The 15,482-nt window shown below is 42.8% G+C and overlaps 2 protein-coding genes across 6 annotated transcripts in view; one reads left to right on the plus strand and one right to left on the minus strand.

Annotated features, from left to right (window-relative positions):
- The window catches only part of aldh6a1 (aldehyde dehydrogenase 6 family, member A1), a 31,063-nt gene extending 21,803 nt beyond the window's left edge, over nt 1-9,260 (minus strand). The window contains exon 1 of one of the 2 annotated variants that reach the window (XM_072568200.1): nt 9,155-9,260. In XM_072568200.1, coding sequence (XP_072424301.1) covers nt 9,155-9,190 — 36 coding nt within the window. In that variant the 5' untranslated portion in view covers nt 9,191-9,260. Of the gene's footprint in view, nt 1-8,945; nt 9,030-9,154 lie in introns of those variants that run through there. The other variant, XM_072568199.1, reaches the window with a different exon arrangement.
- A 129-nt stretch (nt 9,261-9,389) lies between these two features.
- Nucleotides 9,390-15,482, plus strand: part of lin52 (lin-52 DREAM MuvB core complex component) — a 120,964-nt gene continuing 114,871 nt past the window's right edge. For all 4 annotated transcript variants that reach the window (XR_011960410.1, XM_072568204.1, XM_072568202.1 and 1 more), the window contains exon 1: nt 9,390-9,617. Coding sequence is in view for 3 of the 4 variants with exons in the window: in XM_072568204.1 (XP_072424305.1) it covers nt 9,599-9,617 (19 nt within the window). In the remaining variant the exon portion in view is untranslated. The remainder of the gene's footprint in view (nt 9,618-15,482) is intronic.

A 15,482-nucleotide genomic window follows, 5' to 3' on the forward strand; every position in this document is an offset into this window, starting at 1 on the left:
CACCTCGTTTCTAGCTCTCTTGCTGACAACTTTGAAACAGTGACCCTCAGCTCCTGATACACCGACTAGTGGAATCAGAATATCCTCCTTTACCCTATCAAAATTGTTCATTATTTGAATATCTCAAGAAAACCATCTCTTAAATCTTCTGTACTCTAAAAGGAGAATAAGTCTAATTTCTCTCATCATTCCTCGTACTGAAAATTCTTCATTCCTGGTTTCATACTTGTGAATATCTCTTTTGCACTCTCTCCAGGGTTTTCAGGTGTTCAGCCAGAAAACAATGAAATAATGGTGAGCATGAAATTATAATTATTTTAAAAACCCATCTGGTTCACTAATGTCTTATAAAAAAAGGAGGAAACCAGCCATTCATGCTATAGACCTGGAATCACATGGGGTAAGCAGTGTGTTAAGACTCTTAACTGCCCTCTGAAATGGACTCAATTCAGGGCAATTAGATATGGACAACAAATTCTTCCCTGGCTGGCAATGCCTACATCCCCTTAACTAACAAAGGAAAATGGATCAGGATCTCATGTACATTAGCAAGGTCAACAAATGAATTGGACTTGGTGAGAAGTAGGAAGAGACGCAAACTTTGGATGAACTGATATTAATGAAGTGTTGGATCTGAGAGTAGCCCACACACAGATGTGAACATTAGCATTTTAAAAAGTGAAATTGCTTTAAAGAGCTGCAAGATGTGATACAGTAGAGAGGTTATAGATACTCGACTGGAGGTTGAACAAGATGCTGAGGGTTTGAACATCTGCTTCACCAGGAACCAAAAGATCAAAGGAGAAAAACTGAATTGACGTCAAGAGCATGAAATTGTACTGCTGGCTTGAGACAAAGACAACACTTGTAAACTAGAATAGATATGACACAGTCTCCCTACTGAGTCATGAATTTGTCTGTAAAAGCTGATCCACATTCCTGTAGATGCTGCCATGATGAGGAAGAGGAAGCAGCCAATCATAGACCCTTGACAGATTACAGAGAAATTCTCACAAAGGGAGGAGATTGCAGAAGATTCTGTCTAGCTATAACTGGACATGAAAGGGGGATCACGTGAAGGCAATCCAAAAAAAAACTAGACAGTGGTGGATAATGCTGGAAAAAGATTGAGAAATTATGAATTCAAAATCATGGGGCTTGAACAGAGTACACAGGGAGGAACTACTCCTGACAGTGGAAGGATCAAGAACCAGGAGGGAAGAGGTCCAAAATAATGACAAAGGAAGCAATAATTACATGAAGAAAATACTTCTCATGCAACATGTGGTTGGGATCTGGAATGCACTCCCTGAGAAAAAGTGTGTTAAGTGGCAGGTTCAATCAAGGATTTCAACAGGATTTGGATTTTGTGAAAAGAACAAACATTTTTGCAGGGCTATGGAGAAGAGGTATAGGAGTATCACTTGGTGAATTGCTCCTCAAAGGGATAGCACAGATTTAACAGACAGAATGGTCTACTTTTGTACTGTAAACATTCTACGATTCTATGATTCACCATAATCACAGTTAGAGATGTTGTTGTTTGTGGCTTTGGTTAGAGTAATTAGAGTGCTATGCCAGAGAAAAATCTTGATAGGAAAGATTAAAATATGATAATGCGTAATTTTTTATGGATTAGTATCTGCAGAGAAACCCAAAACCATTTTTTCCAAGCCAAACAATCAAGATATTTATTGCAATGTATAGTCTGCCTTCCTGAAGGGCAAGTTTACTTACCAAAATCGAGGAGTTTATACTCATTAATAGTTAAAAGTTGACAGATTTGCTATCAGAAATATCACATTGTAAATGAAAAAATGCTTTAGGCTATTGTACTTTGTATTACAAATGTGATAGCAGTGACCTTGAAACTTCATCAGGCAATTCTAGTTAATAGTTGAAGTATGAAATTGTGACCATAAAATATGCAGCTTTAAATTAGTGTGGATGAACAAAGTTCTTTCAGAAAAAAGGGTCTTTTCTGACTACTTATAAAACCTCACCAGGCAAGCTGTGAGCAGATTTCTGACTAATAGCAACCTACCAAAACTGCAGCCTAACATTTATCACCATATCCTTAGGGAAGGTTCAAGTGGCTTCATAATGTTATGCAAAAGGAGGATTGGCAGGAAATGCAGTGGGAACTGGAGGGATTTGTACAGATAAGGAGGTTAAGAAGGATGGTAGAAGGTTAGAGGAAATGAGGTGCTGTACAACAGGATGGACGAATGCTGCGGGGACTGGAGAAGGTTGCAGTGATATCATGTGCTGCAGAGTGTGGAGGAAGGTACACAACTGGGCAGGTTGGTAAGGGCTGGAGGATGTTGCAGAGACAGGGTGGGCTGTAGGTACTGGACAAAAGGAGAGAGATAAGTTTATTTTAAAAATGGGGCAGCACGGTGGCTCAGTGGTTACCACTGCTGCCTCACAGTGCCAGGGACCAGAGTTCGATTCCAGCCTCAGGTGACTGTTTGCACATTCTCCCTGTGTCTGCATGGGTTTCCTCCCACAGTCCAAAGATGTACAGGTCAGGTGAATTGGCCATTTTAGATTGTCCATAGTGTTAGATGCATTAGTCAAAGGGAAATGGGTCTGGGTGGGTTACTCTTTGGTGGATCGGTGTGGACTTGTTGGGCCGAAAGGTCTATTTCCACACTGTAGGCAATCTAATCTAATCTCTTCCCTCCTTCCAGGGTGGATGCAGGGAATAAGTATTTCACCCTAGCTCTATGTCTGCACTAAACATTAATAATGTTGCAGAGCATAGAATCTGCAACACACTGAAACCTTACAATGTGGTGCATGGAGGTGATAGAATGATCCACTTCCACCACCAAAGCTTTGACCATTTGAGAACTATTTTGTATTTAACTTACTCATGGAATTGCTGGCTAGGCCAGCATTTATTGCCTATCCCCAGCTGCCTTCTTGAACTGTTGCAGATGATGTGCTGTAGGTAGAGGGGAAATTCCAGGATTTTATCCCAACAATTGAAAGAATAGCAATATATTTCTAACGCCGAGCTGGGAATTTGTGTTGCAGATGTTTCGTCCCCTGTCTAGGTGACATCCTCAGTGCTCGGGAGCCTCCTGTGAAGCGCTTCTGTGATCTTTCCTCCAGCATTTGTAGTGGTTTGAATCTGCCGCTTCCGGTTGTCAGTTCCAGCTGTCCGTTGTAGTGGCCGGTATATTTTTTTTACTTTTTTCTTTTTTTGTTTTTTTTAAACCCCCACACTACCGCCTAACTGCGATAGTGCTTATTTTTCCCCAGCACCCATGGTGTGTGTGTGCAGGTGTGAGACACAGTGAAAGACACAGAGTGCACGAATCTTTATTCAATTTCCACCACCAGGAAGATATGAAAAATACCTGAGTGGCCAGCAGTGGCCAGTATATTGGGTCCAGGTCGAAGTGCTTATTAATTGAATCTGTGGATGAGTGCCATGCCTCTAGGAATTCCCTGGCTGTTCTCTGTTTGGCTTGTCCTATAATAGTAGTGTTGTCCCAGTCGAATTCATGTTGTTTGTCATCTGTGTGTGTGGTTACTAAGGATAGCTGGTCATGTCGTTTCATGGCTAGTTGATGTTCATGGATGCGGATCGTTAGCTGTTTTCCTGTTTGTCCTATGTAGTGTTTTGTACAGTCCTTGCATGGGAATTTGTAGTAGTCTGGCAATGGAATGAGGACATGCCACAACCCAAAGGACTAGCCACACTACCATATATCAAGAACATTTCCGAACTGACAGCCAGACTACTGCGACCACTAGGACTCATAACAGCACACAAACCAACAGCCACTCTCAGACAACAACTCACCAGAACGAAGGACCCGATACCCAGCATGAGCAAAACCAACGTAGTGTACAAAATCCCATGCAAGGACTGCACAAAATACTACATAGGACAAACAGGAAGACAGCTAACGATCCACATCCATGAACATCAACTAACCATGAAACGACACGACCAGCTATCCTTAGTAGCCACACATGCAGATGACAAGCAACATGAATTCGACTGGGACAATACTACTATTATAGGGCAAGCCAAACAGAGAACAGCCAGGTAATTCCTAGAGGCATGGCACTCATCCACAGATTTAATCAATAAGCATATCGACCTAGACCCAATATACCGGCCACTGCAACGGACAGCTGGAACTGACAACCGGAAGCGGCAGATTAAAACCACTACAAATGCCGGAGGAAAGATCACAGAAGCGCTTCACAGGAGGCTCCCAAGCACTGAGGATGCCACCTAGACAGGGGACGAAACGTCTGCAACTCAAATTCCCAGCCCTGCAAACAGAACCACAACAACGAGCACTCAAGCTACAAATCTTCTCACAAACTTTGAATATATTTCTAAGTCAGGATGGTGAGTGGCTTGCAGGGGGACTTGCAGGTGGTGGTGCTCCCATGAATCTACTACCCGTGTCCTTCTAGATTGTAGTAGTCATGGTTTTGGAATATGGTGAGTGAGGATCTTTGATAAATTTCTGCAATGCATCATCTTGTAGATGATACACTGCTGCCACTGAGCAATAAGTTGAGTTGAATACCATCCACCACCTTCAGTATTCATCCATTCCACCACCAATGTATGTGGCAGTATGATGTACTGCAACAACTTGCCAAGGTTTCTCTGACAGCTCCTTCCAAACCCACATCTGCCATCTAGAATGACAAGGCCAGCAGAAATTAGAACACCACAGCTGGAAGATCTGCCTCCAAACCAGACCCGAATTGGAGTTAAATCACTGTTCGCTCACTGTCGTTGGATCAAAATCACGGAACTTCTTCGCCAACAGCATTGTGGGTGTACCTTTACAAGATGGACTGCAGTGTTTCAGGCAACAAATGATCACAAATTCTCCAGGGCAATAAATCCTGATGCTACCATCAGTGCTCACAACCAATGAGCAACTATATAAATAAATACTGGGCTACACTGGGAAATACACAAAATGGGATGATTTAAGAATAAAAGCAATGTAACCCTGTCAGGGCACCATCTTAGGAAGTTGGAGGTTACATAATGTTCCAGACTAGTTTTGCATTTTTATTGCAGGAAAAACAAATTTCACTGTGGGAGCATATCACAGAACAACAGAGCCATAGAACTAGGTAAAAACAATGACTGCAGATGCTGGAAACCAGATTCTGGATTAGTGGTGCTGGAAGAACACAGCAGTTCAGGCAGCATCCAAGGAGCAGTAAAATCGACGTTTCGGGCAAAAGCCCTTCATCAGGAATCAGAGCCATAGAACTGTACAGCATGAAAACAGACCCTTTGGGCGTCATGTTGAATAAAGACAGACTTTCAATGAAGGATGAAGTGGGGTGTGTTAAACAGAAGTTAAAAGGAATAAGTGTGAAATATAAACATTCAAATAAGGAACAGAAGGCCATTCAGTCTTTTGGGCTTGCTACACCATTTGGTAAGATCATGATGATCTGCCTGAGACTTCAAACCCCATTTTCTTCTGTTATACACCGACTCCTTTGTCAATCATCAAGAACCCACTTGCCTCAGCCCTCAAAATGTTCGACAACCCTTTCTTCAATGCTCTCTGGAGGGCAATAAACTCCGGCCATTCCAGCAATTTTACATCCCATGAAAGGGGAATGAGAAAAGGAGTAGTTACTCCTAAATCCAACAGGTTCAAGAGGAATGTGCACTCAAAGCGTGGAATTCACTAGAAGGAATTGTTCAGGTGAATAGCTTAAACACATTTAAAAGGAGGCTAACAACTGGATAACGGAGAAAGGAATACAGGTTGTTCCACTTTAACACATTTCGTCAACTAAAGTTCGCTGCAAAGTGATTGACGAATAGGGAACGCTGTTTCTTAAATGCAAACTTTTAAAACGTGTTGGCTATAGCATAATTGCAGCGTTAATAGTTGAAGTGCTAGTTGTATTGCATGATTCTTGTAAAGCGTGGGTTTGCACAGGGATGCGACTATTGGGCTATAGAAGAAATTACTGTAGAAGGATTTGGGATAGAGTTAAATCAAAAGCTGAGAGGAGAGGGGCTCACATGGAATAGACACCAGGAAAGACCAGATGAGATGAACAGACATTTCCATTCTATGTAACTCTATGAAAGCAATAACAAAATGCTTTAACAACTAAATATATTTTCAGTGTACGGATCTTTGAATTAGTTGAAGATATTGAAAGTGTAATTGAGATAACAGCATTTAATCTAAATTCAGCATAGGACAAATCAGGTACAATGCTGAAAGTCAAGCAAGGTTAAAGACCAGAAAAGAAGGACAATAAAGAAATGAGCTCTGGAGAAGAGAACTAATAATGAAGTCAATTATCACTGCTATAAAGAAGTCATACCAATACCAGACAGTGATAGAGGAGTACAGAAATTATGTGCCATTTCAGCTCCAGGACATCTCTACAGGAATTCATGGGGTAGTGTCCTAGGCCCAATTATCTTCAGCTGCTTCAATGACATTCCCTCCAGGTGATCAAAGTGGGGATGTTCAAAAAATGATTATACGATATTCAGCACCACTCACAACTACTCAGATACTGAAGCAGACGTCCAGATCTGGACTCCCCAAAGCCAAGGCACATATCAGAAATATGATGGAATATTACCAACTTGCCTGGATAATGGCAGCTCCAACAACACTTAAGTTGTTTGGCACCATCCACGAAGAAGCCCACTACCACAAACATTTACTTCCTCCCACACTAACATACAGTGGCAGTGCGCATCATTTGGAAGATTCAGTGCAGAAATTCACCAAGATTCCTTTGACAGCACCTTCCAAAGCTAATGACCTACTATGGACAAGAATACTGTATGGTCAGAAATTCATGGAAATCCTAATGTTTGCAAGTTGCCAAGTCACCAACAAGGCAGCTCATTAACACCCTCAAGGACAACTAAGGATGGGCAATAAATGTTGGCTCAGCCAATGATATTTCTATCCAGTGAAAGCATGTTAGACACATATTAACAGAAGAAGAAGAAAGAATGCCATCACACAGCTGGAAATTGAAATTGAAGGCTTGTACAACTGAAGAGTAAATCAAGACTTCTGTGCAGAGAGGTGTAGAAGACTTGTTCTTAAATCATTACTGTTGTATTCAGTAAATGGAACCTGACAACTTTAAAAATGTATGCAATTTGACAAGATTTGTAGCTCAAGTTGAGGTTCACTTTGTAAGTTTGCTTGGTATGCTGGTAGGTTTGTTTTCAGACATTGCTACCATGCTAGGTAACATCTTCAGTGAGCCTCCGGTGAAGAGCTGGTGTTCTATCCTGCTTTCTATTTATGTGTCTTGATCTGCTAAAGTGGGTGATATAATTTCCAGTTCTTTATCCCACACAAGTCTCTGTCTAGCCTGTTCTCAGAATGGATGTGTCATCCCAGTCGAAGTGATGTCCTTCTTTGTCTGTGTATGGATCATAGTGATAGCTGTTCTTGTCTTTTGGTGGCTAATTGCAAAACGACTGTCATTTACAAAATACCCTGCAAGGTCTGCAACAAAAACTACATTAACAGACAGGCAGGAACCTAGCTACCAGGATACACGATCACCAATTAGCTACCAAAAGACCAGCTACCACTCCTATCCTTCCACACAGATGAAAGAAGATACCACTTTGACTGGGACAACACATCCATCCTTGGACAGGCTAAATGGAGACATGATAGGAATTCATAGAGGTCTGGCATTCTAACCGGAACTCCATCAATAAACACGTTGATTTGGACCCCATTTACTAACCTCAGAAAAAGAACCGGAAATGATATCACCCACCTTAACAGACTAAGGCACGAATAGAAAGCAGGACAGAACACCAGCACTTCACCGGAGGTTCACTGATGATGTTACCTAGCATGGTAACAAAGATTCTGAGAACAAACCTAACCAGCTCAATGAGCAAACTTGCAAAAAAAATTTAAATGGATACTTTTTCTTCCCATTTCAAAAAAATCTTGATTAAGCCTTTGCACTTACAATATTTGAACATGATAGTGAGATTCCTGAAACTATTCCACAGAGGATGAAAGGAATGAGAGAATAAAAATACGAAAAAGCCACAGGGCAGAAAACCAAGGACAACCCTTTCCAACCTGTTTGAACCAATAGCTAGGGAGCTCTGGAAACCGCCCACTAAAGCTGACCTACAGGCTTCTACTGTACATGCCGAGTAAAAAATATGAACAAGCATTGAAAACAAAAAAAAATGCTGAGTTTTCAGTACAGATTCCAGCAATTACAGTAATTTGCTCATAGTGTATGAACAAGCATTATCTGCTTTTCTCTCAAGACAACCCGAATACAAACCACAGGAGAAAAAGGGGCACTGACCAATTGAATTAGGAAACGAATTAGCTTGGATACCTTACGATTTCAGATGAGTTACACCAGTAATAGTGAACCCCAGTAAGCAACAATCGAAAAATTTAAGGTCCACAAGTCAGATCATTGAAGGAAGAGGTGTCACCGGACCCCAAATGTTAACTCTGCTTTTTTTCCCCACAGATGCTGACGGACCTGCTGAATTTCTTCAACGATTTATGCTTTCCAATTAGATCACTGACGCTTTATATCAGGGAAGTAAAGAATAATTGCAGATCTACTGTAGTTAATATTCTGAGGTTTAACAGCGTCATGGGCACAATAACAAAGTCGTCACTGGAAACTGAGACGGTTGCCAAGTATTTGAGAGACGTTTAAAAACTCGAACCACGTAAATAAGCGTTTTCATCCCTTGCAACAAAGCAAATAAGGGGATATACCACAATTAGATCCAAAAATGCAGAAAACCACGATGAAAGGTGAAATAAAACGACAACTGCGAAACATATAAATAGAACGAGTTTGTTTTTCACCACTTGGAAAGGTCAAGGGGACGAAAGGCGGCTGGGAATACAAATTGCTGCACGCTAAAGTGAGTCTATTACCAAAATGAAGAAAGCGCGCATATTATTCTTTTGAGATTTCTTCTGCATACAGAGACGTGGTTTCCACATCTTTTAAGGCTTGAAATAAAACCGGCGGCGAGAAACGAGCTTGACGTGCACGGTACTGGAACACTCTGCGGAACCTCTCTGGTATTGCCCGCCTTCCATCACCCCACACGCGAATCATTAAGTGATTCCTAACGGTTTACCTTGCGCCTTAGAGCGACCCTAAGAACTGCAGCCATTGTGGAACCGATGACAGACAGCACAGCCCCTCCCCCTCTCCCGCTGACAGTGAAGACTGAGAAACCGTCAGCAACGACCAATCCGGCCTCCTCTGGAGGCGGGGATCATCTCGAGCCCAACGTCCATTGGCGAGGCGCCAGATTCCGATCGGCCAATCAGAGCGCGCGCCCCCCCCCCGTTTCCCCCGTTTCCCCCGCCCACTAATGTCGCGAGATTGCCGGCGGCTAACGGTCGAGGTGCTAACTTTTTGCACGCGTTTTGCTTTATTGTAAAAATCCAAAATCCCAAACAGCGCATTTGAAATCGGAAACTATTCCGTTCGAAAAAAAAACAATTCGCCGGTGTTTATTTTGCCCTCGGGGCGGCAGGGGGTGGTAGCGAGTGGGTCATGTGACGGTCCGGGGAAGATGGCGTCGCCGAGTGCGGGTAAATTCTAATTTGTTTCTGAACATGAGAGAGAGAGCTAGTGTGTGAGTGACTGACTGAGAGAGAGGGCGCTTCTAGCTAGAAGGCACTCGACTCTGCTACCAGACTACTTCATCCTCTTAGAACCGGGACAATTCGAACATAAAACAAAAATTGTGATCTTTTATTTACGCTGTAAAGGTTTTTCTTTTGCAGTGTCTGTGGGAAGAAAGCAGAGTTAACGTTTCGACTCTGGGTTGATGAATTAACTTTGCTTTCTTCTCACAGCCGTGCTCAGTTTCTTCAACATTTTCTGTTTAATTTTTGTTTCAGATCTCTAGCCACACCTGTTAGTTTCCTTTTTACGATTCTCCTTCCTCTCCTTTTAAGATGTTGGCGAGTAGCCACGGCAACCCTCGTCCCCATCACTCACATCTGACAGTATTCCACCACCAAGTGGCTCTTTATTTGATGTGGATAATCTTTGATGTTGATCCGGCCCTCTTAGAGTGAGTAGGATGTCTGACACTTTTTTTTGCGCAAGTGTGAGACACAGGGAAGACACTTCTATTTTTCTCTATCAGCCAGTGCTCCCTGATTGGACCAGATTAACAGTCTAAGGTCCACCTGGCTGATCTTGTTACAATTACTACATTCCTCCCCTTCTGTCTTTGTGGACATAGGCTAGTGCTTTTCTGTACCTCCTCGTGGGGCCTTTTAGCACCGGGCCAAGATCCTCCAATTCTGCCTCTGATTCAAATGGCTTGTAACGCATAGTAGTTCACCAGGGTTATCCAGGGATTTTCAAAACGAAGATGTTAGCGAGAAGTAATGTCTGAGAAAGGGTAATTGGTAGCAATGGTACAGAGGTGGTATCCTCACTGTTTCCATCTCAAATTCTGAGCTAAATTCAATGCTTGATGGAGAGAGAGAGAGAACTCATGGGCTTCGGAACAATTGAAAAGACAGTTGAGGAGCTGAGAACATTTTGCTCCACCATTCGAGAGTTTGCAGCTTTCATATGGTCCACATGCTTGTTCAGGACCATCACACCTACCTAAACTTTTTACATCACTGGACCTGAATTAGTGTAGACTGTAACATACCCATGCAGAGCCATTTCCATGGTTCCTACACCAAACTTTGTCCCCTGAAGTAATCTGTCTCCTCACTTAGTGGAGTAGTATGCAGCATTGATGTTCCTGATGCCGATCTTCCTCTTCCCCCAGGTCCAGGAAGATCAGCTTTAACATGGTGCAGAGTCTTCCCCACAATGGCAGATTTGCTAAAGTGATCACTGTAGTTACGCGAGGGGTGGTTCTAAAATCAATGAGGAACCAGGACAGTTTATTATTAAATGAAGCTGTTTCTTTAAGTTTGCCTTCAAAGTTTGGACTGCTCTTTTTGCCAGACTTTTTGATGATTGATGGTATGGAGCTGGCTTGCTTCATTCCTGATGAAGGGCTTTTGCCTGAAACGTCGATTTCGCTGCTCGTTGGATGCTGCCTGAACTGCTGTGCTCTTCCAGCACCACTAATCCAGTATTTGGATTTCAGCATCTGCAGTAATTGTTTTTACCTTTCAATGATGCATACCATTCAACTTTGGGAAATACTGAAATTTCTTGCTGGGAAACAATGGCCCATTATCTGTCACCAACACCTCAGAGTCTATTGCAAAAAAAGTGCCCTTTTTCTATCGTTGACCCCATGTTTGACAAATGAGCTCTGAGTGTCCACAATGACTGAGAATGTTAAGCTCATGAAAGGACCCTACATAGTAGCTGTGTAACTGAATCCATGATTTAGCTGGCCATTCCCACGATTGTGGGGAGCTGCTAGTGGTAAGTTTTGTCTTTGTTGACATTCTGGGCACTGCCCCACCAATGCAGCTATGTCTGCATCCATTCCTGGCCAACAGACAATACTTCTCAATAAAAACTGAAAGAACTGCAGCTGTTGGAAATCAGAAACAAAAACAAATTGCTGGAAAAGCTCATCAGGTCTGGCAGCATCTGTGGAGAGAAATCAGTTATTGTTTTGGGACCAATTACCCTTCCTCAGACATTACTTCTTTCTAACATCTTCATTTTGAAAATCCCTGGATAACCCTGGTGGAGTTCAACCAGTATCAGGCAGCAACATTTAATCAGGACAATCACTCTTGTTCCCACTAATAATATGCCATCTCCTCCTGAGATTGGGTCTCTCCAGGTCCAAAAGGTTTAGTTCTGGTTGTGATGGCCCTTTGGCTGCCCCATCACCTCCATCTATTTGTTTTGCCAGGACTGGATCGATGTCAACTGTGACTGGAAGTGTGTCCAGCAAATTTAAAACCATTAGACTCTTCCAGTGGCAGTACCAGTGTGGTGTAGCTGCCAGTTGGAAGTGGCTCAACGTATCCGCATTTGCTATTTGGCCTCCTGAACAACTTGTAATTATACGCACTTAGTTCTGGAGGCCACCACTGAATTCAGCAGAAATTATGGACACCATTGCCTTGTCCTTTAAGTAGACCAAACAGAGGTTTGTGGTCTGTTATTATTACAAATTTATGTCAGTAAAGTATTGATGGAATTTCCTCCAAGTCTGACCACCAAACCTTCCTTCTCTATCTGGGCGTTTTTATGCTTTGCATTATCCAAACTCCTGGATGTGTTTGCAATTGAGTGTTCCTCTCCATTGGGCCACTGATGAGCTAATACTATCCCAGTGCCATACAGGCAGGCATTGCATGTCATTACCAGATTTTGCTTGTGATCATAGAGGATGATAGCTGTCTTTTAATTTCCTTAAAAGCTCTGGCTTGGCTATGCAACTATTTCTGAGGCTGACCTTTTTTTTTAAGGGTTAATGCAAACCTGCCAGGATGGAGGCCAGGTAATGTATGAACTTTCCGTAATAGTTCACCAGTCCAAGGAAAGACCTTAGCTCCAATACAGATGTGGGACGCCAGGCACCTGTGATTGCCCTCACTACCTTCCAATGGGCATAACGTGGTCTTTTCAACTGTGTAGCCCACGTAGCTCACTTGGGGTGCCTGGAACAGACGTTTTATCCTTCTAAAGCATACACACATCAGGGAGAAACATTGAAGGTTTATGTTCAAATTCTAAATGCTCCTTATGGGTCTTCCCTGTTATTATTGCTTGAATAGATCAATGGTGACTTGGTGTAGGTCTTGTAACACGTTCTCTATTTTCTGCTGAAAAATTAGACAGGATGACGATACCCCAAATGGCAGTCTTTTATGTTAGTACAAACCTTTATGGTTATTCAAAGTTTGTGAGAAGATTTGTAGTTCAGGTGCTCGTTGTTGTGGTTCTGTTCGCCGAGCTGGGAATTTGTGTTGCAGACGTTTCGTCCCCTGTCTAGGTGACATCCTCAGTGCTTGGGAGCCTCCTGTGAAGAGCTTCTGTGATGTTACCTCTGGCATTTATAGTGATATAGTGACAACCTGCCGCTTCTGGTTGTACGTTCCAGCTGTCCGCTGCAGTGGCCGGTATATTGGGTCTAGGTCGATGTGCTTATTGATTGAATCTGTGGATGAGTGCCATGCCTCTAGGAATTCCCTGGCTGTTCTCTGTTTGGCTTGTCCTATAATAGTAGTGTTGTCCCAGTCAAACTCATGTTGCTTGTCATCTGAGTGTGTGGCTACTAAGGATAGCTGGTCATGTCGTTTCGTGGCTAGTTGGTGTTCGTGGATGTGGATCGTTAGCTGTCTTCCTGTTTGTCCTATGCAGTGTTTTGTACAGTCCTTGCATGGGAATTTGTACACTACATTGGTTTGCTCATGTTGGGTATCGGGTCCTTATCCTGGTGAGTTGTTGTCTGAGAGTGGCTGTTGGTTTGTGTGCCGTTATGAGTCCTAGTGGTCACAGTAGTCTGGCTGTCAGTTCAGAAATGATTTTGATGTATGGTAGTGTGGCTAGTCCTTTGGGTTGTGGCATGTCCTCATTCTGTTGTCTTTCCTTTAGGCATCTGTTGATGAAATTGCGGGGGTATCCGTTTTTGGCGAATACATTGTATAGGTATTCTTCTTCCTCTTTTTGCAGTGCTGGTGTACTGCAGTGTGTTGTGGCCCTTTTGAACAGTGTCTTGATGCAACTTCGTGTGTGTGTTGTGGTGGTTGCTTTCGTAGTTTGGGACTTGGTCTGTGTGTGTGGCTTTTCTGTATACCTTTGTGGTGAATTCTCCGTTCGGTGTTCTCTGTACCATCATGTCTAGGAATGGGAGTTGGTTGTCCTTTTCTTCCTCTCTAGTAAATCAGATTCCTGCTGTAGTTCTTTAGCCAGTTTGTGTGATGGTGTCCTGTGGGAAATGAGATTCCTGTGCCAACTGCCTAAGCGCCACATACTAACAACTCCGGTTCCTGCACGAATGCCAAAAGAATCTAATCCTTCCACCATGTGTCAGATACAGACCACCAGTCAACAACCCAGAAGCCAGGGACACAGCCAGACAGAACGGATTCAGGATGATCCAATTAATGATTACAGACGCATACAACAGACTACACAAATATAGACAAGAAATTGCGCGCCAAAAATCATTAATTTCAAAAACCACCAATCAGGAATGGTCCCGGACCATAGAACAGGCCTTCACCACAGGACAGAACAGGACCACCCACCGCAAAAAAATGGCCAAACGGACACCACAACACACTCCTGGATTAGAAACCTCTCCCACAGACAGCTCACAGACACAGACAGAAAAATACTGGCCAAGGGACTCAACTACAACCACAGGGACGCTAAGACAGCAGACTTCCTAGCAGCACTAAAATACACACTCGGAAACAATGAACTGACAGAAGAGACACAACAAACAGTGAGATAAAGTATCGTACCCCTGATAACAAGGAAAAGACAAACACATAACCTCAACACCAAGGAGAGGGAAGCACTAAAAAACGATAAGAACATAATCATACTACCAGCAGACAAAGGCAGAATGACGGTCATCCTGGACAAAGCAGAGTACATCCAAAAAGCACAACAACTACTTGCAGATATCAACACCTACCAAAAGAGGGAGTTTGACCCCACCCACAGCTCACCAATAGGATAAACAACACACTGAAGAACCTACAAAAAAAAACGGATAGATAACTAGGTTTGACCTACAGAGAATGAAACCTGAAAGCAACAACACCCCCAGATTCTATGGACTAACTAAAGTGCACCAACCAAACATCCCACTCAGACCCATAGTATCACTACCAGGGACACCATCACACAAACTGGCTAAAGAACTACAGCAGAAACTGAAACACCTGATCAGCGGATCCAGACACTCTATACAGTCTACACAGGAATTCTTGGATATCATCAGAAATATACACGTAGACAAGGAAGAAACTATGGTCTCATTTGATGTAATAGCACTGTTCATCTCTATCAACAAAACCCTAGCCAGAGAAACAATACCCAACCTGCTGGACGTACAGAACAGACAATAAGACGAGGAACCTATCAACAAAGACTGCATACTCAAACTACTGGACCTGTGCCTCACAACACACTTCATATTCAACAACCAGATATATGAACAAATCAACGGCACACCCATGGGCTCACCCATCTCTGGACTCATAGCAGAAGTGGTAATGCAAAGGTTAGAACAAACAGTCTTACCGCAAATTCAACCCAAACTCTGGGTCAGATATGTAGATGATACCTTTGTAATCATTAAAAACACAGAAATAGAGAACACACACCGGGTCATCAATGCCACACTCTCAGGAATCCGATTCACTAGAGAGGAAGAAAAAGACAACCAACTCCCATTCCTAGACATGATGGTACAGAGAACACCGGAGAATTCACCACAAAGGTATACAGGAAAGCCACACACACAGACCAAGTCCTAAACTACGAAAGCA

Source organism: Chiloscyllium punctatum, chromosome 4 (assembly GCF_047496795.1).
Source record: "Chiloscyllium punctatum isolate Juve2018m chromosome 4, sChiPun1.3, whole genome shotgun sequence".
Taxonomy (NCBI): domain Eukaryota; kingdom Metazoa; phylum Chordata; class Chondrichthyes; order Orectolobiformes; family Hemiscylliidae; genus Chiloscyllium; species Chiloscyllium punctatum.